This window comes from Mirounga angustirostris, unplaced genomic scaffold (assembly GCF_029215605.1).
Source record: "Mirounga angustirostris isolate CCGP_5_RB_7025 unplaced genomic scaffold, mMirAng1.0.hap1 SCAF_5, whole genome shotgun sequence".
NCBI classification, from domain to species: Eukaryota; Metazoa; Chordata; class Mammalia; order Carnivora; family Phocidae; genus Mirounga; species Mirounga angustirostris.
In genome coordinates this window covers 59,305,080-59,331,157 of record NW_026991713.1, presented here as the reverse complement: position 1 = coordinate 59,331,157, position 26,078 = coordinate 59,305,080, and the positions used below count along the sequence as shown (strand labels likewise).

General features: G+C 40.8%; 1 protein-coding gene across 3 annotated transcripts; it reads right to left on the bottom strand.

The window, feature by feature from the left end:
• Positions 1-7,482: 7,482 nt before the first annotated feature.
• GTSF1 (gametocyte specific factor 1) lies at positions 7,483-24,209 on the bottom strand. Of its 3 annotated transcripts, XR_010411502.1 has the most exons (10): positions 24,102-24,209; positions 21,955-21,999; positions 16,063-16,163; positions 13,582-13,708; positions 13,052-13,135; positions 12,533-12,596; positions 11,234-11,328; positions 10,274-10,306; positions 9,352-9,529; positions 7,483-7,713 (listed from the first exon to the last, which is right to left on the bottom strand). XR_010411502.1 is itself a non-coding variant. In XM_064591134.1 (9 exons), the coding sequence occupies exons 2-8, from the start codon at positions 21,968-21,970 to the stop codon at positions 10,290-10,292; spliced, it is 504 nt and encodes a 167-aa protein (XP_064447204.1). In that variant the 5' UTR covers positions 21,971-21,999; positions 24,102-24,209; the 3' UTR covers positions 7,483-7,713; positions 10,274-10,289. The 3 variants fall into 3 exon arrangements, 2 of the variants coding, with proteins under 2 accessions (XP_064447204.1, XP_064447205.1); XM_064591134.1 differs by lacking the exon at positions 9,352-9,529; XM_064591135.1 differs by lacking the exons at positions 9,352-9,529; positions 10,274-10,306.
• Positions 24,210-26,078: the final 1,869 nt, after the last annotated feature.

Genomic DNA, 26,078 nt, shown 5'->3' with positions numbered 1-26,078 from the left:
CCAGCACTTGGCACATATCAAGTGCTCAGAAAGCTTTTGCTATTATCAGTAGGTAAACTGGGAACAGATTACTAAATATCTTGAACGCTGTGCTAAGGCAGGTGGAGGATAGACTGAAATGGGGAAAACCCTGTGGCTAAGACTACTCGGGAGGCTGCTGTGAAAGTCCAGGCAGGGATGATAATGGGAAATGAGGCAGTGGTGGTGGAGAGACAAGGAACTGGTTGGTGTCAGAAGTCATCTTTGGTACTGAAATGCCGGGATTTGGGGACTAACTGAATTTGAGGAGTCCTGAAAAGATCATTAACCTAGATTAGTCATGTATGAGGAAGAACAGGTCTGGGTGGGAGCTGAAGCCCAAGGCTCTCAGCATCTCCAAGTCCGAGGCCTGTCTGAGGAAAGTGGCCTTAATGATTCTCTTAGTTCTGCTCCCTTGCGCATTCAGGGAGCAGTGGGTTGTTTCTGGTGACGTGTGCGTGTAGGAGCCGTACCCTGTACTTCTTGAACGGGCAGCAGCTGTACCGCGGTTCCTAAGGGCTACAGAAGCAGCAAAGACTTCGGAGTCGTCTTGGGGAGCCGCTTCTGGAAGTCCAGGCTAGAGTTCGTTTCTTTAGCCTTCCCAATGACTCTGTGATCCGAAATAAGTCCCTTCCTGCTTAGACTAGCTCAGTGGGTATTTTCTACAACCAAACCTGGATCAATATGGGGGGACAGAGTATTTTTATTGATATATTTTTAAAGATTTTTTTTTTAAAGGTTTTATTTTTATTTTGAGAGAGAGAGCACAAGAGGGGGGAGCAGGAGAAGCAGACTCCCTGCTGAGCAGGGAGCCCGATGTGGGACTCGATCCCGGGACTCCAGGATCATGACCTGAGCCGAAGGCAGTCGCTTAACCAACTGAGCCACCCAGGCGCCCCTATTTTTAAAGATTTTAAGTAATCTCTACACCCAGTGTGGGGCTCAAACCCACAACCCAGTGATCAAGAGTCGCATGCTCCACTGATTGAGCCAGCCAGACACCCCTATTTTTAAATTTATTCATTTATTTGGTGCACGGGGCTAGGAAAGGGTGTGTGTGTGTTTTAAAGAACAAATGTAACCTTATTTTTGTAGCTTAAACAGTTCAAGATTAAAGACTATTAATGAAAAGTATAACACACAAAGAAAAGAGTTAAGGAGAAATAAAATTAAGGTAAAGAGAAAAGAGCAAATAACGTATGGAAGACAGTGGAGGATAGAAGTGGTGTGACAGCCAGCCTCCAAGAGCCCCCCAGTGATCCTTGCCTCCTGGTATTCACGCTCCTGTGAAATCCCCTCCCACACTGAAAAGGGCTCAGCTGTGTACCAAAAGCATATTGTGGAAATGATGTCATATGACTTCTGAAGTTAGGTCACAAAAGAATTTACAGTTTCCATCTTGCTCTTAACTTACTCTGGAGGAAGGCAGTTGACATGTTGTGAAGGCACTGGAATTTTTTTTTTTTTTTAAAGATTTTATTTATTTATTTGACAGAGAGACACAGCGAGAGAGGGAACACAAGTAAGGGGAGTGGGAGAGGGAGAAGCAGGCTCCCCGCAGAGCAGGGAGCCCGACGTGGGGCTGGATCCCAGGACCCTGGGATCATGACCTGAGCCGAAGGCAGTCGCTTAACCGACTGAGCCACCCAGGCACCCAGGCACTGGAATTTCTGCCAACAACCAACACTGATAGGCCAAGCAAGTAAGTGAGCCACCTTAGAAGCAAATCCTCCAGCCTCAGGCAAGTCTACAGAAAACAGCAGCACCAGCTGACATTTTGACTGCAATCACATGAAAACCCCAAGCCAGGATTACCCACCTAAGTCACTCCCGAATTCCTTACCCACAGAAACTGTGAGGGTAACAGATGTTTATTATTGTTTTAATCCACCATGCTTTGGGGAAATTTGTTATGCATCAACAGATAACTAGTACACTGGTATACAGTATAGGTAATGAGGATGAGGGTAGCTTTGGAGAGGAAGCGTACCCCTGAAATAAAGAGAAAGTGGGTGCTCTAAGAATTTAGTCTAGGGATGAGAAAAAGAGGAAGTTAGGTTTGATGACCAGTATTTTCCCCAGAGAATAAGAGGTAAAGCAATCTGCTGAAAGTAAGGATGGGAAGTAGGGACTATAAAGTTGAGAATAAAAAAAAGGGTGCAGTGGTCATCAGGTAAATCTGAAAAAGCCGAACAGAAATGAGTATCTGAGTTAAGAAATCATACATCTGCAGTGGAGTCAGTTGGCATACTTACGTGATTTTCTACCACCACGCTCAATAACCTAGCAGAAATTGAGTATAAGAGATGGTGGGTTTCACTTGACTTGGGAATTGGTGAAGCAGAGATAGTGAAAGAACAAAGGGGTCAAGAAAACTCAGGGTGCTGATTTAGTCCATTGAAGTGACTGACCATGAAGTCTAAGCTGACAGACATGGAAATGAGTTCAGGAGGAAACTCATAGCTTGGGACAATGAGAGATTGAGTGCAAATTACCATTTAGGGAAGCAGGATGGGTCTAAAGCCAAAAGCAGTGAATTAGAAATTAGAAGTCCCAGGATAAGCTCACAGCCAATATTAACAAGCCATGGAGCCTCGGCAAAGATAACATTTTTGAGGCCTCTTACCTCCACCCTGGGTTAAAGTATGTAAAATGCCAAGTAAGAACAGTGGCTTGCATACAGTAAGCACTCTGTAACTATATACTAATTGTTGCTTATGTTTTAAAATTATATACTATTTAATACATACATATGAAGCATAATAAGATAAATACCAGGAGGGGCGCCTGGGTGGCTCAGTCAGTTAAACGACTGCTTTCAGCTTGGGTCATGATCCCAGGATCCTGGGATTGGGTCCCCGCGCTGGGCTCTCTGCTCAGCAGGGAGCCTGCTTCTCCCTCTCCCTCTGCCTGCTTGTGTGCTCTCTCTCTGTCAAATAAAATCTTTAAAAAAAAAAAGGCTAAATACCACGAAAGCTACCATCCAACTTACGGAACAGAATATTAATACACTGTGTTTTTTCCTGGTCCCATCCCCCCGGCTTCTCCCCTGAAGATAACCACTGTCTTGAATTTTGCGTTTATAATTTTTTTTTAATTTTAAAATTTTATTTATTTTTTTAAGATTTTATTTATTTGACAGAGAGAGACACAGTGAGAGAGGGAACACAAGCAGGGGGAGTGGGAGAAGGAGAAGCAGGCTTCCCGCTGAGCAGGGAGCCCGATGCGGGGCTCGATCCCAGGACCCTGGGATCATGAACTGAGCCGAAGGCAGACGCTTAATGACTGAGCCACCCAGGCGCCCCTATAATTTTTTTTTAAATGTTATGTCTCACATTTGTACAGGGCCTGTTTTTCTTTTAATTTTTTTTTAAACATATAACGTATTTGTTTCAGGGGTACAGGTCTGTGATTCATCGGTCTTACACAATTCACAGCGCTCACCACAGTACATACCCTCCCCAATGTCCATCACCCAGCCACCTCATCCCTTCCAGCCCCCTCCACTCCAGCAGCCCTCAGTTTGTTTCCTGAGATTAAGAGTCTCTTATGGTTTGTCTCCCTCTCTGGTTTCGTCTTGTTTCATTCTTCCCTCCCTTCCCCTATTATCCTCTGTCTTGTTTCTCAATTCCTCAGATCAGTGAGATCATATACTTGTCTTTCTCTGATTGACTTATTTTGCTTAGCATAACACCCTCTAGTTCCATCCACGTCGTTGCAAATGGCAAGATTTCATTTTTTTGATGGCTGCATAATATTCCATTGTATGTATATACCACATCTTCTTTCTCCATTCATCTGTTGATGGACATCTAGGCTCTTTCCATAGTTTGGCTATTGTGGACATTGCTGTTATAAATATTGGGGTGCATGTGCCCCTTCGGATCACTACATTTGTATCTTTGGGGTAAATACCCAGTAGTGCAATTGCTGGGTCGTAGGGTAGCTCTTATTCTCAACTTTTTTTTTTTTAAAGATTTTATTTATTTATTTTTTAGAAAAGCGAGCGAGAGAGAAACAGCATGAGAGGGGAGAGAGTCAGAGGGAGAAGCAGGCTCCCCGCCGAGCCGGGAGCCCGATGTGGGACTCGATCCCAGGACCTTGGGATCATGACCTGAGCCGAAGGCAGACGCTTAACCATTTGAGCCACCCAGGCGCCCCTATTTTCAACTTTTTAAGGAACCTCCATACTGTTTTCCAGAGTAGGGCTGTTTCTTCATATGTTAAGATGAAGCTTTGGATTATGTGCTCCCTAAGCTCCCTTCCAGCCCCAAGGGTATATGAGATATGATGGGTGGGCATCAAAGTTACATACCTAGTGGAACCATATAATAAATGCTTATTTTTCAAGGGTTTTATAGAGCTAAAACACTGACTCTTCTGTTGAAATCTCCAATTCAACAAAGGGGTATCTCAATGGAGTTTTTAATCTCAAGATCAAGACTTTCCATCACTTTCAATTTGCACCTCTGCTAGAAAGTTCTACTCTAGAGAAAACCAACACAAGGAGCTAAATAAGCTAAGCCCCTGACCCTGTCCAGTGAAAACCTGAAACCCAAGCCTGAGGAAATAGAACTGAAACAGTTGAACTAGGAAAACATATTTATTTCGGTGACAAGTATTTTAATAAAAATGAGGAGGCATGGCTGGGTTCATATGCAACTTTTCATATAACCTGGATTTATTTCCTCCATACAATTGTGTGTGTGCATATATAAAATAAAGCTAAACTTGTCTTTTTCATGTTTCCTCAAAGATTCTTATGCTATTTTAGTTTTTATATAAAACAATCTTTAAATAAGGTAAACACAAATGCAAATCTGCTGACCATATGGTTGATCTCCAGGGTTACTGTTGGCCTTAGGATGCTATTTTTCCTAGCTATAAACAATCTGAACTTTTATATTTGTCTCACCAGTTACCAAGTTTATAAGTTAAGTGAGTCGGACCAGGCAGTGGAATTGCTGTGTAAAGGGCAAATGCCCTGTTCATACACACCTGAGACTGGGTATGGGTAACAGGTTCACGTGTCTTCAGTGGCCTCTCAAGAGGCCATGGCTGTAAAGTAGGATGTGAATATGTTCTGAACCTTAATGGTACCAGGAAGACAGTGATCAAAAGAATGAGCAGTCACTACAGTATTTTTCTCATGGTATATAGGTAGTTTTCCTTATTCTACTCACGGAATTGGCACAAGAAAACAAATATTTTCTTAAAGGTTTCCTTTCCAAGGCCAGTCCTGCTTCAATCATTTTAAATTTAGTATACAAATCGCCTTGATTTTTATAACCTGTCTCTTTAAAAATGGCAATAATAAGCATAATGTTATCTCCTCAGTTTCTGCCTACTTTGGAGCTTAATATGAGCTGGGCACAGTAAAAACTACAGGACCCCAAGAATGCCAATATATGTATATCCATTTTGTTTGACATTAGGACTAACACAAGGAGCTACCACTCTGCCTCCACAATGAAAGAATACTGCAGTGCATTATTTGAAATTAAATCCAGATACTCTCCGTGTTTAGCTCAGGTACAGCTACCAGGAGAGCTCAGCATCATTTTAACCTACATGTGTTTATTCCTGGTGAGAACATTTGCAAATCACAATGGCACTTCCAGAACCCCTACAGAGAAAGGCAATCTTCCAAAAAAGCAAATCCTCTCCTTGGGGTAGAGTGTAGAGGCCCTGGATAAGATCGAAATGCAGGCCTCAAAGGCTCTCTGGGCTAAGCTTTTGAAACACCTCTGCTTTTAACCTTTACCCATTAACACTTGACTTTAACTGAAATTAAAGAATATTCAGCTGCTTACCTGTCCACATTCCAAAGGGAAGCATTCTCTGAAAAAAAGGGTCTTACAGGTAAGCTTCTCCTCCCCAATTCTGACGGACCTATAGTCACTTCTTTATTCTAGTTTTTGGGAATCTCCAAAAATCACCAGCAAACTAAATCCAGACTAGTGAATTCTAGGCCCAATAAATACCCCAAGCAGTCTCAGAAAGCTCCTGGACCAGACAAATTGGCTGCTTTAATCATTAGTTTACTGAAGAAACCACAGGGTTTATTTTGTGAGCTAACAAAATTAACGCAGGTAGGCATTCTCCTACTCATACTCGAAATGGTTAGATGTTTTGTGATTTTGTGGTTTCTATTTAATTCCTTTGTTGAGTTGTATTCATGCACCTAATTCTTTGCAATGAGACTCACAACCTTGCTTGTTTTACCTAAACTAGGTAGGAGTTCTGGGTTACAAGTGTAGTATAAGAGTTTTGTTCTGTTATCACCCAAATGAAATCAAAAGGGTTTTGTATTTTCTAGTAATAAGACTATTAAATAACCTTAAGTTGGTGTATTGATTGATACACAAATAATCAGAATTAGTGGCATAATGGGTGTTTTCCCCCCTTCAATACATTATCACCCTCTCCAGAGGAAATGGTCTAGTTATTCTCTTAAGATCACACAGCTAGAAGCAGAAATACCATTGTACTGGGGCTATCTTGGACCCGTTTTTAGGGACTGCAACTAAATAAACAGCTCTGCTTCTATTAGGAGAGAATCCTGTTTCGTGTAAATATCATGAAAGAAGGCATTCCACAAGAGCCCACTCTTCCTTATCTGTTACTCACAAAAAATGTTACATGGATCATTTTTGAAATTATCACTATGCTTCATCCAAGTCCTTATCTATACCAGATCCCCAGTCCCTCTCCCTGCCAGACAGATTTAGAACCAAACCAAACCAAACCTGAAAAAAACCAACCAACCAACAAAAACACACACACACACACACACAAATGCACAGATATAAACAAACAAAAAACTGGTCTGGGGAGATTATGAAGTTTCCTTGTAAGGGCCAACAAAATGCTAGGCTAGCCAGAGCCTTGGGTGTTTCAGAAATCTGACTTCTTATACACACATTCCAGGAGAGTCAGCAGGGCCATCACACATTTAAGCTTTGAAGCTTAATCAAATTTCACACATAGGTGGAAAGCCTCTCTCTTCTCCACACATACAATTGTTCCTCTCTTCCATTCCAATCTTCACTCCTACATAATCTACACCTGGCTTGACATTGACAGCTAGTACAATTTCTAGCTGGAATGTGGGAGAGAAACAAAAGAAACCTACTCTAGGTTGGAAATATTCAGGGAGCAAGGTGTTCTACAGATTCTAAACAAGATTGGGGTGTTTTGCTATCTAAATGCTACCAATGTCTTGAAGACTCTGGATAAGGAGATGCACTGATCAAAAAAGGACCATTCCTATAAATTTTAAAAGGAATCTGATCTATGTGTATCAGAGAACACAAATACACTGTTACTTTTTCCAACCCAAGTTTCTTGCCTGCTTTAGCTGGATCCTTTAAGATAACTTTAAATAATTATGTTTCATTAATGTGAAATGGGATGTGATTTCTGATCTTGGGGCTGCAGGTACTTAACCAAACTATCAAGCTATCTAGGTTGATGCTTTATTTGAAACAGTTCTGAGTTTGAGGGCTGTCCGCAGCCCTCGAACTCATTTGTTGCATCAAATGAGTGAAGACTCAAAGCATGGAGGAAAAAAAAAGGTACTTGTCAGTTTGAAAGTCACAGACAGTTTATGTTTCTATAATTAGATTAGGAGGAAAAAACCACGAAGAACCCATTGGTAGCAGGAAGAAGCAAGAGTCTTCTAGAGTCTGGCATCTGCAAGGAAATGAAAGAAAAAAAAAGAGTTCTTAGTTCCTTTCAGTGACAAAAACACCAACTACATCTGATAATAGGCCACACAACTACAACCTGATTAACATCTCTTGGTCAGCTGGAAGGATCTGATATTGTTAATGGCAGAACACCAAGTACCTTCTGACCCTTAGCTCTTCAGTACCACTTAGCACACAGAAACTTGTTAATTGAATCAAAAACATTCTACATAGAGCTCACTGTATACTGCTTGTATCCACAGTTTCATGAGTGAGCAGAAAATCAGAATTGACTATCCATACAATTGACCTCTCCAGACAATTCTGGATTAATTTCAATTAACTTATATTGATCTTTTTCTCTTCTCATATGTTCTATCTATTCATTAATTCAGTAATATTTTTTGAGCTGTTACAACATACATTGGGGGAATAAAAATTAATACGGTATCACCTGCTTTGAGATACTTATCTAGTAAAAAGTAGATTTGTTGATAAAAACACAAGATAAAGCATATCAAGTGCAAGGTGAACAAACCCTCTTCATGTATATGCATTCAAGAAAATCTCCACCCACACTTAAGTTCCTTAAGGGGATAAGTCCTATCTTCTATTTCTTTTGTATCTTTCCAAAGAAGCTAGAGAATTCTGTAACAACCGGCATTCAAAAAATGATACTTTATTAAGAGGATAAAAAGGTTTGTGGCTGTTTAAGGATTGTTACCTAACCTAGGATAATTTTTCTCTCCTGATTCCTCAGGGGTTATAAAGAAAAATACATTTTTAGCATGTAAGGGGTTTAATAGCAAAGAGTTAAGTTCACAAGGAGAGAAGGTATCTAGTCTTAGGTGTCAGAGATAGAAGCTTCTCCTAGGCTTTCACCTTAATTTTTTTTTTTAAAGATTTATTTATTTGAGAGAGAGAGAGAGAGAGAGAGAGAGAAAGAGAGACCATGCACACACGTGCGAGCGGGGACAGGGGCAGAGGGAGAGGGAAGCTGACTCCCCGCTGCGCAGGGAGCCTGAAGCGGGGTGATCCCAGGACCCTGAGACCATGACCTGAGCCAAAATCAAGAGCTGGCTGTTTAACTGACTGAGCCACCTAGAGTAACTTTTTTTTTTTCTTGTAATCTCTACACCCAATGTGGGGCTCAAACTCACGACCCCAAGATTAAGAGTCGCATGCTCTCCCAACTGAGCCAGCCAGATGCCCCTGGACCATTTTTATTATGTAGCAATCCGTACTGTATGAGAACCAAGCATCTTGTGCAGTGTGTCAGAAGGATTCAAAGTTCACCATTCATCCAGGTGGTGTGTGTTTTCCTGACACACCCCAGTGCTGTTGTGTCTCATTCCCTTCTGGGGCCAAATCCAATTTTCTGGTTTCCACATGTATTTAACAATTTGACATCAAAACCTACCAAGAGGGGCACCTGGGTGGCTCAGGCGTTAAGCGTCTGCCTTCGGCTCAGGTCATGATCCCAGGACCCTGGGTTCGAGCCCCACATCAGGCTCCCTGCTCAGCGGGAAGCCTGCTTCTCCCTCTCCCACTCCCCCTGCTTGTGTTCCCTCTCTCACTGTGTCTCTCTCTGTCAAGTAAATAAATAAAATCTTAAACAAAACAAAACAAAACAAAAACTTACCAAGAAAAATCGCTAGCACCTAGAAGCAACACATAAATATTATCGTCCATAGCTAAGGGGTGTTTGCTTTTGGAATCTCTTTTCTGCTTCTCACCAGAAGAAACATCAGTTTTGGCACAAAATGAACCCTAACTCACAGGAGATCCATCTGCTTCACTGTCCAGAGGAAGCGAATGAACTGGAAGGCAAGAGGCCAATTACTCACTCTTAAAGAAATATTCACAGAGGGCCTACTATCTGCAAGACAGTGGGGATATAGTCTCATTCCTAGCTTAATAATATTCCTTTTGGCAGGAGCAATATGGCTGGGCAACCTCAGCCAAAACAGCATTTGAAGAATCAAATTTGGCTCTGCCATAGGCATATAGGGTTACCTCAGGAAAGGCTTCATCTGTAAAAAGTAAAATATTTTAGTCTGTTCATAGAGATTTTGTGAGATTCTGCTAAATCAAATATTCAGATAAGATCAACAGTGCAAGCTTCTTAGAGACCCCAAACTTTTAACTGCTCATTAAAAAGAGTATGAATTTTTTGCTGAGTGTTAAACTGTACTGCACAGGGAAAGAATCGCAGAGCAGTGAAGCACAGCTGTCTGATTAATCTCAGTCCATTAAAAAGGCATGATAGATCTCGAATGCAACTTTGCTAAAAAAAAAAAGAAAAAGAAAAAAGGAAAAAGGCAATGTGTACTAACGTTAGGGAAAGCAACATGGCATGTTAACAGGATTCTAATTTAACAAGTAAATGCCTATTCATTAGCGTGTAGAGCCATAACAGAAGCTATATACTTAAAAAATACAGGCACACACAAAGCTTTAATTTGGTACCATAATCTGAAGGAAAATTGGACCCAAATTGCTTTATGTCCAGTTAAATCTTGCTACCATCTGAAGAGAGAGTGAAATAAAACTGAAACACTTACTTGATGAGCTATTCAGTTACTGTGCATTTCCATCTATAGAGTAGAAATATTTCAAAATAAATACACCATGACAATTGAAATTCACTCCTTCCCCTGTTCTTACTAAACACAAATGACTTATTATTCTTGGGGTATACTGAATTACAATATAAAAGTGGAAGAATTTAAAATTAGTGATTGGATTCTATTCAAGAGCATGGGAAAAGAATAGTATATTACCTCTCTAGCCTTCAGGCATATGATGTGGTGAATTCATTTTTTTGGGAAATGCAAGTATCCAAAGGGAAATGTTTTAAAGGGAATCCTCTAGCCACCTAAAAAATTAGCTCAAATAGTAGCAAAGACTGACATCAAGGGAATCTGAATTTGGGGGCAACATTAGGAAAGTCTGTATTAAATAAAAATGATAGTATCTTGGGTGTTCCCTATGTGGGAATTTATCAGGGTGATATGATATGAATTTAGTACCTATTTACTCGGCACGGTTTCTGATGTCTAGGGAAGACATCAGAATACTATTCTTATGCTAGTTCCTATAACTTATTACTTTCGTTTTCTTTCTACTCATTTCCTTTTAGGTCTCTGCAATCCAATTTCTAAGCCCAATTTCTACTGATATTATGCCTTGAGTGTCAGGGATGACTTCCTCCTGCCCAGTGTCAGTAGCCTTTTTATTGGTCTCCAAATTTACCCAAAGTATTTGATGTCAGTGGTCATCCCAACTTGAAAATATTCTTTTGGTTTCTGCGATCTTGTACTTTCTTATTCATGATTTCCTGTTACTAACCAGGGCCGGGCCTAGGGTGTAGGGAGTGAGGTGCTCAGAATGCAAAATTTAAGGAGGCACTCAGGGTCATGTGAGTGTAATGTGTTCACACTGACTATGTCCCTGAATAATCAAGACCAACTGTATTTAGCACAACAAAAAGAGTAAAAACATTTTGCCTTTATTTCACTTACTGTTTTTCCATGGCAGAACATATGGCAGAGACTTGGGAACACGCATGCCTGAAGCCAGGTTACTCTTAGGTTCCATAACTATGTTGCTTGCAGGGCTGCAAAAACAAAGACAAATCTGCGTATGCCAGCATATCTGTATTCTTTAGGCAGGCACACACAAGACAATCAAAATGTGTGTTTTGTAATTTGGGAGGAAACAGCAAACTACATTCTGAAATGTAAACACATTTCCATCAAAACATTCTTGCAATTAGAATGATTACTACTTCTCTGAAAAGCTCACTGTTCTGTACAAGCATTAAGATGGGTCTAACCATTTTCATTTTCCAGAAATTGAGATAAACAGCAATGCCATCTACTGTTCAGTTATATGACAGGCTCATCAACTCACTCAATAAATGTAAGAGAAAAAATAAAATGCCAAGACAACCAAACCAAAGGCAACAAATCTCATAGAACTGAGGTAAAATTAAAATTGTACTATTATGATTCATCTTTAAGTTTTTCTATTTTAGTGCACACACAAAATAAGGTACATGTACAATTACTAACTTATCTTAGGAGCTAAGAAAAATTGACAAGCATTCTATTTGGGGAAAAATGAAGTCTTAACATCTCATTCCTTCATTTTCTAATCCATAAATATTCTCATTTCTGAATATCTGAAACTTGATCTTCTAAGGTTTGAAGATGAAGCAGTAATGAGAAATCTCATAGATTTAAATTAGATAAAGGGGTGCCTGGGTGGCTCGGTCAGTTAAGTGGTTAAGCGTCTGACTCTTGATCTCAGCTCAGGTTTTGATCTCAGGGTTACGAGTTCAAGCCCCACACTTAGATACAAATTAGATACAAAATCAGTGGAAAGGAGAGATGCATTTTCTTCCCTACCCAATAGGTACTCTGGCTTGCCCAATTTCAAATCAAGAACTTTCAGGATTATTTTTCCTTAGACACTAATTACCCAGAGTGGTGTCACTGGAGAATTTTTTCCAAGTATTAAAATAATGCCAGCTCAGCAAAAAACCCAACTTAGACGTAAGAATGTCTGGTACCACGGTCTCCCTTGCTAGACTGTAAGCTAGTATTTTTGTGTTCCCATAGTGATTAACACAAAGCATGTGACCTTTTTATGAATCGAGGAATAAATAAGGAAAATAACCCACCAAAACTATCTAGACTAAGTTACCACCAAGTAACATCATTAAGGAAAGAGATCAAATCATGCTTTGGTGGCTTCTTTTGGTAACAGGTCACTTGGATTTTGGGAGGCAGTGCTGGGAATGAGCCCATTTCACTTACCTGTTGTTGCCACAGTAGTTGGCTGTGCCCCAGACAAATGGGGTGCTGGTCTGTTCCCAAAGATCTGCCAAAGAAAGAACACAGTTTGTGACACTCCTGTAAAACACCAGTTTATGCTAGTTGAATCTGTAAGGTGGGAAATAATACACCTAAGTTTAGAGAAATTTAAAGATTGATCAAGTACCCTGCTGAAGTGACACAGTAGCAGGAATTTAATTGAAGGATATAAACACAAGCAACCTAAATAATAATAAACGTGCCCAGTAACAACCAAACACAGATGGTACAACACAATTTATGGAAAAAAACAGATGTAAAGAAGTGCTTTTTCCAGTCAAGAGGGATAGGCTGTTCCACGTGTCTGCACAGTGATACGAATGTGCTTGTTTTGAGGCCCAATAACAATAATAAGGCGTTCCGAACATGGTATGTTCCTAAAAAAGAAAAATCTTCCTTCTGTCTAAAGCAAATGACTTGCGATTTAGACATTGTGAAGAAAAAGATGTAGAGACACTTCACCTTTATCCCAGTCCTCATCGCAAGGAGGGCACTGCCATGTGCTCTCAGCCAGAGTCTCTTGTCCAAGGTTCCTGGTTTGGTTGACTGCAAGATAACAAAGATTCTGATGTAAAAAGGGGACATCGTCAGGTTATTATGTTTAAAGGGGTTAGTGGCTTAAAAGGTTTCAGGGTAGCCTAATAGGTCTTTGTTTCTGAAAAACAGATGCTACGAAAGCTAAGCAGAGGTCTTATCCCCTTGCAGAAGAAAAAGAAGCTGAAACAAAGATTGTTTGTCTTTGTTTATGACAATAAAAGGATTTTTATTTTTACATTAATTACTGGTAAGATGGATCAGGTTGTTCAAAAGAGAAAGCAGTCCGATAAACACAGCCTGACAACCTTTTATTGATGAGATAAAATACTCAAGGGCAGAAAGGTACTATTCTGAAATGATGAAAGCCAAAAATCAAGAAATCAAGGTGACAACGGAGCATAATACAAATCTGAAGGGGCTAACCTCTAGGACTGAAACCTTTTAGCTAGTCTTACCAACATCCTGCTCAATACAACTTTTATCGTCACAGCTTGAGATATGATGACTGATTTCGGCCCGAGGAACCTGGTGGCGAGCATTGAAGGGACAAGTAGCCAATTTGTTTGCGACATCAGGATGATTCTGTGGAACAAAAATTAAAAGGTCTATCAATTCTCTGATTCTCTTATAGAATAAGCTTAGCCTTATTCTATAAATGACTCCCCTAAAATCTCTCAATAAACTTGTGGCTTAACTATGGTAGGTAAACTCATGGTAGAAAATTAAGAGGGAATGAATTATTTCTCCTCACACAGACTGTACAGATGACCTCAAACTCATCAAAATGTAAGCTGCTTTCTTATGCTCATAGAGACGGGCAACACCGATACTGGGTTTACAGTGGTTTACAGGGGAGTAAACAGTGGATTGAGGATTGGGTATTTGAACCATATTTCCCAGGGTCCCAAGACTGGCAGCACAGCCTGTCGTGGTGGAGCTCTCTGGATGTCTCCGAAGGGGGATATTCAGGGAACAGTACCACGAAGACATACTCTTAGCCTGCACTGCGGTAGCGCGCCTGCTATTGCCACGCAGTAGTGCTGGAAAAGAGCGGTGGGCAGGGAGCCGCAGAAGAACCCGACCAGTGAGTTTCAGATTAACACAGGAATGCTTATTTCAAGTGACGATGCCTGAAATGAGGCTGTGAACAACTGGGCCTTCATTTCAGCTATTTCACTAAGGAAAAGCCCAAATGTGAGAGTCTGCTCTGCGGATCAAGGTCTCTGTTTTAAAACAAAACAAAAAAACCAAAGGGTTTATTGTATATCAAATCCTAGAGTAAGCTACCAGGAATTAAGAAGCTGATTTATTAGAAGCAAAACATTGATCACAAATAATATTCAAAAAAGTAAAAATAATGTGAAGTGGAAGGACGCTAAGAAAAAATAGAGGATGAAGAAAATTATGAGGGCAGTTATCTTCATGATTTTCGTAAGGGATACTGAGCATTCCAATGCAAAGATTTTTGTGGTCAAAGATGAAGAGCATTAGAAGAGGGGAATTAAAGGGGTGCCTGGGTGGCTCAGTTGGTTAAACGTCTGACTCTTGATTTCAGCTCAGGTCATGATCTCAGGGTCATGAGATGGAGCCTTGGGTTGGGCTCTGACCTGGGCATGGAGACTGCTCAAGATTATCTCTCTCTCTCTCTCTCCCTCTCCCTCTGCCCCACACTCCTCCCCGAATGCACGGGCTTTCTCACTCTCTTAAAAAAAAAAAAAAAAAAAAAGGGGAGTTAAAGACAATGTGTCTTTTTATTGCTTAGTTTCCTTTCCCAACCTTTATCCTTAGGGACATGTTTGCAATCCTAGGGAAGCAAGTCGTGGTGGTATCTGCTGGTCCACATTATCCAGGTTCAACTTTAAGGGATCTTTGCTCTAGAGATTTAAAAGAGCTGCAGAAATGATCAACAAAGGCATGATAATCATGTCATGAGGACTGCAAGAGAAACACCCTTTAAAGGATGTTAATGCATACATGAATTGTATGCAGTTTGGATTAAATACCAAAAATGCTGTCTAAGCATAAATCCTGCAGACCTTTGGCCTTTGTTTTTTTTTTTTTTAATTTTTTTTTTTTTTTTTTGATTTTATTTATTTGACAGAGAGAGACACAGCGAGAGAGGGAACACAAGCAGGGGGAGTGGGAGAGGGAGAAGCAGGCTTCCCGCTGAGCGGGGAGCCCGATGCGATGCGGGGCTCGATCCCAGGACCGATGTGATGCGGGGCTCGATCCCAGGACCCTGAGATCATGACCTGAGCCGAAGGCAGACGCTTAACGACTGAGCCACCCAGGCGCCCCGACCTTTGGCCTTTGTATCCGACATCTGTATTCTAACAATCCTTTCCAAGTGCCTCAATTAGTATGCCAGCATTAAAGTAGTTTATATCTAAGACTACAAAAGAGTGACCAGAGAAAAAAACTCAAACTCTGATTAGTTGTCCCCCACCAAAAGATGCTTCAACCAAAGACTGAAACTTGGAGAAACTGTTATTTTTAGGAATAATCTTTTCTTAGGCTAACCTCTAGCTGTTCAACTTCTCTAAAATTTCCAAACAAAAAGAAATCAGAATTAAGTGTATTATGGCACTCAATCCTTATCAGGACAATGAACACATCAAATTCACAAGGCAAGAGGGATTTCTCATTGCTAGCAAAAATTAGTTTTTCCTCTGTTTTATGAAGTGTGAGAAGAGTATATAGAGGGCGCTTTGTCACTAGTTAGGGAGAAAAAAAAACAAAAACAAGAAAAAGCTATGTACTCAAGAAATAAACTCCTTTCTGTAAATGTTGGTATTTAACACAAAAGCAGATTACTAAAACAAGTCCGGCATTAAATTAAAACATTTTTGCTAAAATTATATGATATTCACAAAATTTGGCTTTTTAAAGGAACTCAAGAGGTCATTACAAGGCAAATTATGAAAATAATGCCTTACCTTTCTGCACTTGATAAGATGATAAGGAAACCTGCAGGCCCTGATTTGGTGGTTTTTATCATAGGGGCATTGTAATAGCTTTTCAGGGTCCAGGGAATCGACTGAAAGAGAGAAGAGTAGGATAAACATAAAGCTTAAGCTTTAAACCTTTGTAAAACTACAGTATTCCAGGCACACTGGATTTTTAAACAGAATCTATAAGAATAGAACATGACAGTCTAACAACAACTTGGAATTAAAAAAAAAAAGGGTGACTAAACATTTAAACATGAAAATGTAACTCCGGGAAGATAAAACTGTATTACCACCAAATCTTTGTAAGTACAGCAAAACAAGCTGTCATGGGATAGGATCTTAGTTCATATCTGGTTGTACATAAATTTGTTTTATACTAAGGGCAACCAACAATGAAAACAACAATAAAGTTAAATGAAATGATACCCTTTTTTCCCTTCTAGACGTGCTAATTCAGGGTCATTTTTATATCTAGCTAGCCTAAGCAAAGCCTCTTAACCAGTATGCTAAAGTTAGAATGGATGGTGTGCCAATATACCAGTGTGGGGTACCTCTGCACATGCTCCCCCATCCCCTACCAGTCACTTCTAGGGCAAGTTGAGGGCAGTTACTCCCCTTTGCCAGCATTCTTGCCTATTGACTAGTATGTTATGGCATGAAAAAAGTTCATAAGGACTGCTCTAGATCAGTTATAAGCTCTATGGAAGCTTGATAGGTGATTTCTTTTTCATCTGTCTGCTTGGATTTACTACTATAAGTAGTTCCTAATCTTGGTTACTCTAGATACCTCTCAAAAGAAACCAATACCTTTATCAGATAGGTGGTTTTACTTTTCATAGTTTGGCACACAGATGAGAAAAAAATCAGAGAATTCTTTAATCTAGTGATTATCAAATTGGGCAGATAAAAAAAATAATCTGCAAAAACAGAACGTCCTAAATTTAAGACAACTGCAGACATATGGAGCTCCTCTGTGAAAGAAAGCCCCTAACCTAGACCATGCTATTTAAAACTTCTCTTAGAAGACTATATTTTCAGGCGCCTGGGTGGCTCAGTTGGTTAAGCGACTGCCTTCGGCTCAGGTCATGATCCCAGAGTCCTGGGATAGAGTCCCACATCGGGCTCCCCCCGCTCTGTGGGGAGCCTGCTTCTCCCCTTCCCTCTGTCTGCCACTCTCCCTGCTTGTGCTCTCTGTCAAATTAAAAAAAAAAAAAAAAAAAAAAAAAGACTATACTTTCAGGAATCATCTCTACATAGTTACTTAAGAAGTTTCTCTAAATGTGTAAAGCTACCCGTAGGCTTTACAAATTTTAGCAAGCTTGATTAATGAAGGGAAATTAAAAGGGTTAAGCACATTCTGAGTGTATTAGGAGGAGGACAAGAGGCAACCTAATAAAATGCTGTTACCATCATTGAAGGCAATGATAAAAGTGAAATAAGATAAACAATTCACATTTGATAAGGAGCTTATAAACCAGGAGACTGCTATGAAAATCAGAAGCCAGGGGCGCCTGGGTGGCTCAGTTGGTTAAGCGACTGCCTTCGGCTCAGGTCATGGTCCCAGGGTCCTGGGATCGAGTCCCATATCGGGCTCTCCTCTCTGCGGGAAGCCTGCTTCTCCCTCTCCCACTCCCCCTGCTTGTGTTCCCTCTCTCGCTGTGTCTCTCTCTGTCAAATAAATAAATAAAATCTTTAAAAAAAAAAAAATCAGAAGCCAGTGGGGAATTGAAACAGACAGTTTCACTGGAAGAGTGGTAAACATGCAAAAAATTGCTAACCATGATCGTGATGCAAATGAGCCAGAAAGGTGACTTGAAGGACAGAATGAATAGGAAGGAAAAGTCTTAGAGGACAGGCAAGTTTATTGGACCAGGCTCATCCTGACCAGCAATCTTTTCATATTTCTGAAGCTTCAGGACACCCAGGGAGAGTTTACAGATAAAATTCTTATTAGTTTCCCTTCATTTAATCCATTCCATCATGAGCAAATGTTAGGTCATGTCAGCAGCTGACAGACTAGACATACCTTATGATTCATACACATTATACTGCCTATACAGTGACATATATCAGAGTTGATAATGACGACTTCCTATCACAATGGTTTTACTTCCTGGCCTCTGGTAACTTAGGTTAGCTCTAAACTGGTTTTCCAGATTTAAAAAATTTTATTTTACTTTTAATTAAAAAAATTTTAATGGTGATAAAAATATGTAACATAAAATTTACCACCTTAACCAATTTTAAGTGTATAATTAGGTAGTGTTAAATATATTCACACTGTTATGCAACCAGTTTCCAGAATTTTTCATCTTGCAAAACTGAAACTCGATACCCATTAAGCAATAATTCCCTATTCTCTCCTCTTCCCAATCCCTGGCAACCACTAATTCTACTTTTTGTTTCTATGAGTCTATTCCAGATACTTCATATAAGTAAAATCATAGTGTATGTCTTTTTTTGGACTTATTTCATTTAGCATAATGTTCTCAAGGTTCATCCATATTGTAGCATGTGACAGGATTTCCTGTACCTATTTTGCTATTTTTTTTAAGTTTTTATTTATATTTTTTAGTAATCTCTACCCCCAATGTGGGGCTTGAGCTCATGACCCTGAGATCAAGAGTTGTATGCTCTTCCAACTGAGCCAGCCAGGTGCCCCACTTGTTTTTTCTTTTTTTTAACTTAATATATCCTGGAGCTCCTTCTATGTCAGGATATAAAAAGAATATAAAGCAAACAAACAAACAAAAAACCCCAAACCAAACCAAACCCAAACAGGAATATTTCAGTGCTGCATACGGATTTGCCATAGATTCTTTTTTTTTAAAATTATTTTATTTATTCATTTGAAAGGGAGAGAGACAGAGAGAGCACGAGCAGGGGGGAGAGGCAGAGGCAGAGAGAGAAACAGGCTCCCCGCGGAGCCGGGAGCCTGACGCGGGCCTGATCCCAGGACCCGGAGATCATGAACCGAGCCGAAGGCAGACGTTCAACCATCTGAGCCACCCAGGTGCCCCATAGATTCTTTTTTTTTTTTTTTAAGATTTTTAAAAAAAATTTATTCATTTGAGACACAGAGATACAGAGAGAGAGAGCATGAGCAGGGGGAGAAGCAGGGAGCCCGATGTGGGGCTCGATCCCAGGGGGGATCATGACCTGAGCTGAAGGCAGACGCTTAACCATCTGCGCCACCCAGACACCCCTGCCATAGATTCTTAATCATTTCTCTTACTGATGGACATTTAGGTCATTTCCAGTTTTTTATTATTATATAAAATGCTGTGACTAACAATCTGGTATATACTTCTTTGTGTACGAGGAGTATTTCACTTGGGCAGATACCTAAGAGTGCTGCATTGAAGTATATGTGCATTTAAAGTAACAAATACTTTATACTTGTAATAAATACTATCAAACTGCTCATCAAAAATTTTATCTGGCTTTTTGGCAATATAACTTAATTTGGAAAACAGAGTAGGCCCTGTGGACAAGCTCTCTCCAAAAGCATAGACTCAGATGTTTTTTTTTTTAAACTATTTTTTAAAAATTATTATGTTATGTTAATCACAATACATTACATCATTAGTTTTTGATGTAGTGTTCCATGATTCATTGTTTGTGCATAACACCCAGTGCTCCATGCAGAATGTGCCCTCTTTAATACCCATCACCGGGCTAACCCATCCCCCACCCCCCTCCCCTCTAGAACCCTCAGTTTGTTTCTCAGAGTCCATAGTCTCTCATGGTTCGTCTCCCCCTCCGATTTCCCTCCCTTCATTCTTCCCTTCCTGCTATCTTTTTTTTTTTTTCAACATATAATGTATTATTTGTTTCAGAGATACAGGTCTGTGATTCAACAGTCTTACACAATTCACAGCACTCACCATAGCACATACCCTCCCCCATGTCTATCACCCAGCCACCCCATCCATCCCACCCCCCACCACTCCAGCAAACCTCAGTTTGTTTCCTGAGATTAAGAATTCCTCACATCAGTGAGGTCATATGATACATGTCTTTCTCTGATTGACTTATTTTGCTTAGCATAATACCCAGATGTTTCTCACTCCTGGGTAGGGGCCTGAAACCCACGGTGAGAAATGGAGGAAACTTCATAGAAATAGGGAACTAGACTTGACAAAAGTATCATCAGTTAAGAGGTACAGCCCCAAACAGAAGCTGGAGATCTTTAGATTAGATTAAGGTTATAGTTTAAGGTCAATTTGGGAAGAAGGTCAAGTATATCCTAAGGCAGTGTTAAGTTACTTGGGGTCCGTGCTAAAATGCAGATTCTGATTCAATAGGTCTGGGATGGGGCCCAGAGATTGTGCATTTCTAACAACTCCCAGGTGATATTTTTCTAAGAAAAAAATTATGGCTGAAAAAAGTAAAGAATGAGAGACATAAAGGGGAGCTGTTGCTTTCTAATTTAATAGAGAGTAGTAAGCTTCCAAGAATAAATATAAATCTACCTATCTCACACATGGAATTCCAGGTTTACATTAAAATATCTTTTTAAAAAATATTTTATTTATTTATTTGAGAGAGAGAGAGCACACAAGAGGGGCAGACAGAGAGGGAGAAGCAGGCTCCCCAACAAGCAGAGAGCCCAACGTGGGGCTCAATCCCAGGGGATCCTTGGGGATCATGACCTGAGCTGAAGGCAGACACCAAACCAACTGAGCCACCCAGGCACTCCTACATTAAAATATCTTTAAAAAAATTAAGGAGGTAGGGGAGAGAACCCTAAGGAAGACCAAGGAGAATCAGTCTTCTAGATCAATGATTCTCAAAGTGTGGTCCTCAGATCAGCAGCCTCAACTGAGAACATATTAGAACTGCAAATTCTTGGGTCCCAGACCTTCTGAATCAGAAAGTCTGGGGGTAAACAACAACGACAAAACACACAAAAAAAACCCCAAACCAAACAAACAAAAAGAAATTCTGGGGTAAGTCCAGCAACCTGAGTTTTAACGAGCTCCCTGGGTGATCTTGCTGCATGCTCAAGTTTGAGAACCTCTGATATAGATATTTAATGAAGACTATTTCCATGTAGTTTCTATATATCGATGATTAAGATTCTATTGGACCCTTCCTTGAAGGTAGAATGGGACTAAAAAATATCCTTTAGTTGGAACTTATTAACTCCAAAGAGACTCTGAACAATACAGCAAAGTAAGAAACAAAGTAGGCCCTGTTGACAAGTTTCATCCACTCATTGATGCAGATGTTCCTTAAACTTGGTCAGGGCTTAGAAACCATAGTGCCTTATGGTATCAAGTGTGGCATTACATATGAACAACATATGACTCTGTCTCTAACTATGTAACCTTGGGCAAATCGTTAATTTAGGTTCTATTTTCTCCCATGTAAAATCCAAACATTAAATGAAATGATTTTTGGGGTCTCTTTTGTTTCTACATTTGTATGATTCTAGATGCTAGCTCCCTTCTGACTTCTTGGGCCATCTAAGGTTCCTGGATCACTTGAGAAATAAGAATTCTTCCCAGGATTTCTTTAACCCCAAGAACTCAATGTGTATCAGCATTATTATGAATATCATATTGTCTCTCAAAATAGAAAACAGAGGTTACTATCCCCTTGTCCTTAATAGGAGAAACTGAAGCCCTCCAAAATTATGTTTCATTTAATAAAAATATAGTTTAACACAGATGTCCCAACTGTAGCCTTTCCAAAGCTTGATAATTTCAAGTGTCTTATTTCAAATTTGGGAACTTCTCTACTACCACACAGACATCCTCAGCAGTTGAGGGAGAAATGTGAATCTTTCCCCAAACACTAAAGGTCTTGTCAGACATAAAACTATATGTAAAGAATTTAACTTATTCTCTAAAAGCAATAAGAAATACATACTGTAAGTTTCTTCCATGCTGGAAATGAAGAAGCTGAATCCAAGCGCTGAGGGGGGAAAAAAAAAGCAGTGGTTCAGTAAACAGGACTACTAATTTAAAGTGTATTCAGGTGATAAGATAGTCTACTTTAAGTGCCATTTCAACAACCTGTCACTGTTTACCATCCATTAGGGTTTGATGCTATTTAACATTAAAGGGGGCAAGTCAAGACCACAAGAGAATTACTATTTAAACTTTAGGATAAACGTAAGAAGAGGGTACTATTTTATTTATTTATTTATTTTAAAGATTTTATTTATTTATATGACAGAGAGAGACACAGCTAGAGAGGGAACACAAGCAGGGGGAGTGGGAGAGGCAGAAGCAGGTTTCCCGCGGAGCAGGGAGCCCGATGCAGGGCTCGATCCCAGGACCCTGGGACCATGACCTGAGCCGAAGGCAGACGCCCAACGACTGAGCCACCCAGGTGCCCCAAATAGGGTACTATTTTAAAACTCTCCTCTCAAGTTCTTAAAAATACAGGATGGGCAGGCTGCCAGTCTTGCTCTCCCCTGGGACCTGGGAATGCTGAAAGTCTAGGTCCACCAGTATGCACTTAATCCATCCCATAAGCCCAGAGACATTCTAGCTTACTATTTTTTTTTAAAAAAGATTTATTTATTTGAGAGAGAGCGAGAGCATGAGCAGGGGGGAGGAGGCAGAGGGAGAGGGAGAAGCAGACTCCCCGCTGAGCAGGGAGCGTGATACAGGGCCCCATCCCAGGACTCTTAGATCATAACCTGGGTCGAAGGCAGTCGCCTGACTGAGCCACCCAGGCGCCCCTAGCTTACTATTTCTATGACTTTTCTAAACGTGATCAGGAAGCGTCACACCTACTGCAGTGATGCTTCACCTCCCCTCTCCTCCACCAATCCCCTATACTAAAATGGATAGACTTGGTTAAGTTTCTCTAGTTAGTACTCACTCCCTCTAAGCACTGAGGGAAAACTTCTGAGTGTTAGGATTTAAGAAATATCCATTTTATGGATAACACAGTAATAAAAGAACAAGTCTAACAGAAATGTGGAAGATTAAGACAAGAAATGATTCTGTAGTTTGAATCCTCTTCTACCAAAAATCTCCCCCTATTTAGCACTGTGATTAAATAAACTAATCATTATGGGAAAAAACTAAATTTATATAAAACCATTCTCATAGGAAACTTCTAAAAATTAGCTAGATTTACAGCTGTTGCCTCTAGAGCAAGCTCTCCTTTGGCCCTTCATACAGTTCCACACCCCTTCCCCCCATTCTATGACATAAGCAGCCTTGGAATCTATGGTAGGAAGTACAAGTGATCAGCTGAAACTCTAGTTTGGTAATTTGCTCCACAGCCCATTTGTTAATGGCATTTACTAACGAAACTGTTGTAAAAAAATATTTTTCATATCTGGATTAAGAAATTCTGAACTTCCTTTTGACAAGTTTTACTTATAGTTACTTCATACCTTTTTTTTTTTTTATAAAAAATAAGACGTTTGGAAGGAAGAACCAAGTACTATGTTCCTTGATTTTAGAGTGTTTAGAGAAACAATCAGCGCCAGATTCAGCAACTTATGGAAAGCCACCCTAAACTCTGGGGGCACAAAGACTAATTACAGTAAATTTAGAACAGTGGAATCCATAGCTTCATCATTCAGCCGTGTCCACTGAAGTCTCCTCCGTACCCAACTGTTAACAGGCGATTCTTTACCTTTTCCCTAGTACTAGACCGCGGTGAAACGGACAAATTACGCGAAACAGTCAAGTTTGGGGGCTGGATGTAGGCTGAAGCAACTGGTTAAACTCTTAACAGAGCTGGGGTCTCAGTAAAACAATCGTTTTTCTTTAAACAAAACAATCAGAGTAGATTTAAGCGATGGGACTGAACAGGAGAAGGTGGGGAAGGTGGTTAACTTAAAACAACGTAGACAAAGGAGGTAGGGAGGCCCTCGAGGGGACACACGGTGGCGGGACTACGCGTAGCCAAAAGAGCAGCACTGAGAACCCACAAGGCCCAAGGCTACGGGCAGGCGGAAACGGGAAGACATTAGATGGTGAAAGTATCCCAGGACACTAAAGGTGAGTTTTTTGCGGAGGCCCCAAGCCAGACGAGGACGCCTTCCCTACCTCGGTCGAGACACGTTCCCACAGCCGCCTTCTCCCCACACCCGCGCCGCAGCAACGCTCACTTCCGCCCCTGACGTTAGGGGGTGGGGCCTCCACTTCCTGTGACGCTGGTCGCGGCTCCGCAGGAGTGTGTCTTCCTTGCGCCAGGCCTGCCAGGCCTCCCCGGCCGCCGCGCGCTGGCCACTTGTCACTCTTCAGGCTCCCCGTCCTCGGGCCATTGTCGTCTTTCAGCCCATTCTCGTCGGGTCTCCAGAACGATAGTGGCCTTGCGGGGGTGAAACTGTGGGTGGAACTCGCACTGCCTTCCCTGCGCCTTGTGGCGGCCATCTTAGGAAAGAGAATGAGTATTGAGATATGGGCCCTGGGCGGGGGAATGGGACTGGCTCGGGTGGGCTGCAGGCTGCAAGGAAGCCTTTGTGGAAGTTGTCCAGCCAGAAGTGTAGTTTGGATTCTGAGGGAACGGAAGAGGAAAAGAGTAAAGGAGATAAGTCTGTAGAAGGGCCAAAACAAAACACCGAGGGGAATCTAGTTTTTGTTCAGCAAGCATTGTAGAATCTTAAAATTCAAACGTCAGTTATAGTACGTGAGGATGCTTGGTAGGAAGGATGCCCTAGTTGGATTAAACGGAGTCTTAGAGTTGAGGTGAGAGCTCAATGCTCAATAAAAAGAGTTGGAGACGTAAATAGGGCCAGAAAGTTGTAACTTGATAAATGGAAACCCAAATATAGATTGTGAGCCTCGTTCTGGAAACTGTCACACACACACTACGTGCAAGCAGTAGTTCTTGTCCCTGAGGTGCTTAGAAAAATAGGCCTGAAGTGGATGAAAGGTAAAATGGCAGTCTAACATGCCAAAAATATGGTCATGACTGGAAATTTACATTAGGAAGAAATCACTGGAGCCCAATGTGACCTGGGAAGGATTTATGGAAAAAAGGGACTGTGGCTTTTGAAGGTTAGACAGAAAAAAAGGAAGGTGTTGATACTACAGGTGGATCTGGTGATACTACTTTCAAAACCAAGAAATAAAAATATGCTATGACAAAAATTTTTGTACTGTCCAGGTGTAGGGGGCAGTATGGGAGATTAGTCTGAGTGCTCAATTATTGGGACTTTTGGAGCATTTCAGTGGTTTATAGATCCTAAATGACTTAGGAGAACTTATCCAGATAGCAAGAATTGAATGTGACTTTAGTGAAAAGGATCATGGAGATGGGACATTTTATTTTTATGAGACTACTTAGTAAACATAGATTGTTACCTGATTTTTTTTTTTTAAAGATTTTATTTATTTGAGAGAGTGCATATGCAAGAGCATGGCGGGGGGGGTGGTGGAGAGGCAGAGGTAGAGGAGAAGCAGACTCCACTGAGCAGGGAGCCAGCCTTGCTGTGGGGCTCTGCTGGGTTCCAAGATCGTGGGATCATGACCTGAGCCAAAGACAGACGCAAAACAGACTGAGGCACCCTTACCTAGTTTTTGTTTTGTTTTGTTTTTTTAAAGATTATCAGCCCTTGGGCTGAGGAGAGTGTGACTCATAGTCTTTGGCTCATATTAAGACCCTAAAAAGAAATGTTGTTAGATGCCCCACCCAAGCCTTTCTTGTAGGCTAGTGGTTTTTTTTTTTTTTTTTTAAGATTTTATTTATTTGAGAGAGAGAATGAGAGACAGAGAGCATGAGAGGGAGGAGGGTCAGAGGGAGAAGCAGACTCCCCACTGAGCAGGGAACCCGATGCGGGACTCGATCCCGGGACTCCAGGATCATGACCTGAGCCGAAGGCAGTCGCTCAACCAACTGAGCCACCCAGGCGCCCTAGACTAGTGGTTTTTAATCTTGTCTGTACATTAGAATCATCTGGGGAGCTTTTAAGACATACTATGCCAAGTTCTCTTTCCAGACCAATTAATCAGAAAGGGCTGGGCATGGTTATTTTTAAAAAACTACCCAGATGATTCTAATATGAAGTCAGGGCTGAGAAC

Coding starts and splice junctions, on each gene's coding strand:
- GTSF1 (XM_064591134.1), bottom strand. Junction 13,709..16,062: donor ATCTTATCAAGTGCAGAAAG/GTAAGGCATTAT, acceptor TTTGTTCCACAG/AATCATCCTGATGTCGCAAA. Junction 13,136..13,581: donor TTGTATTGAGCAGGATGTTG/GTAAGACTAGCT, acceptor GTTATCTTGCAG/TCAACCAAACCAGGAACCTT.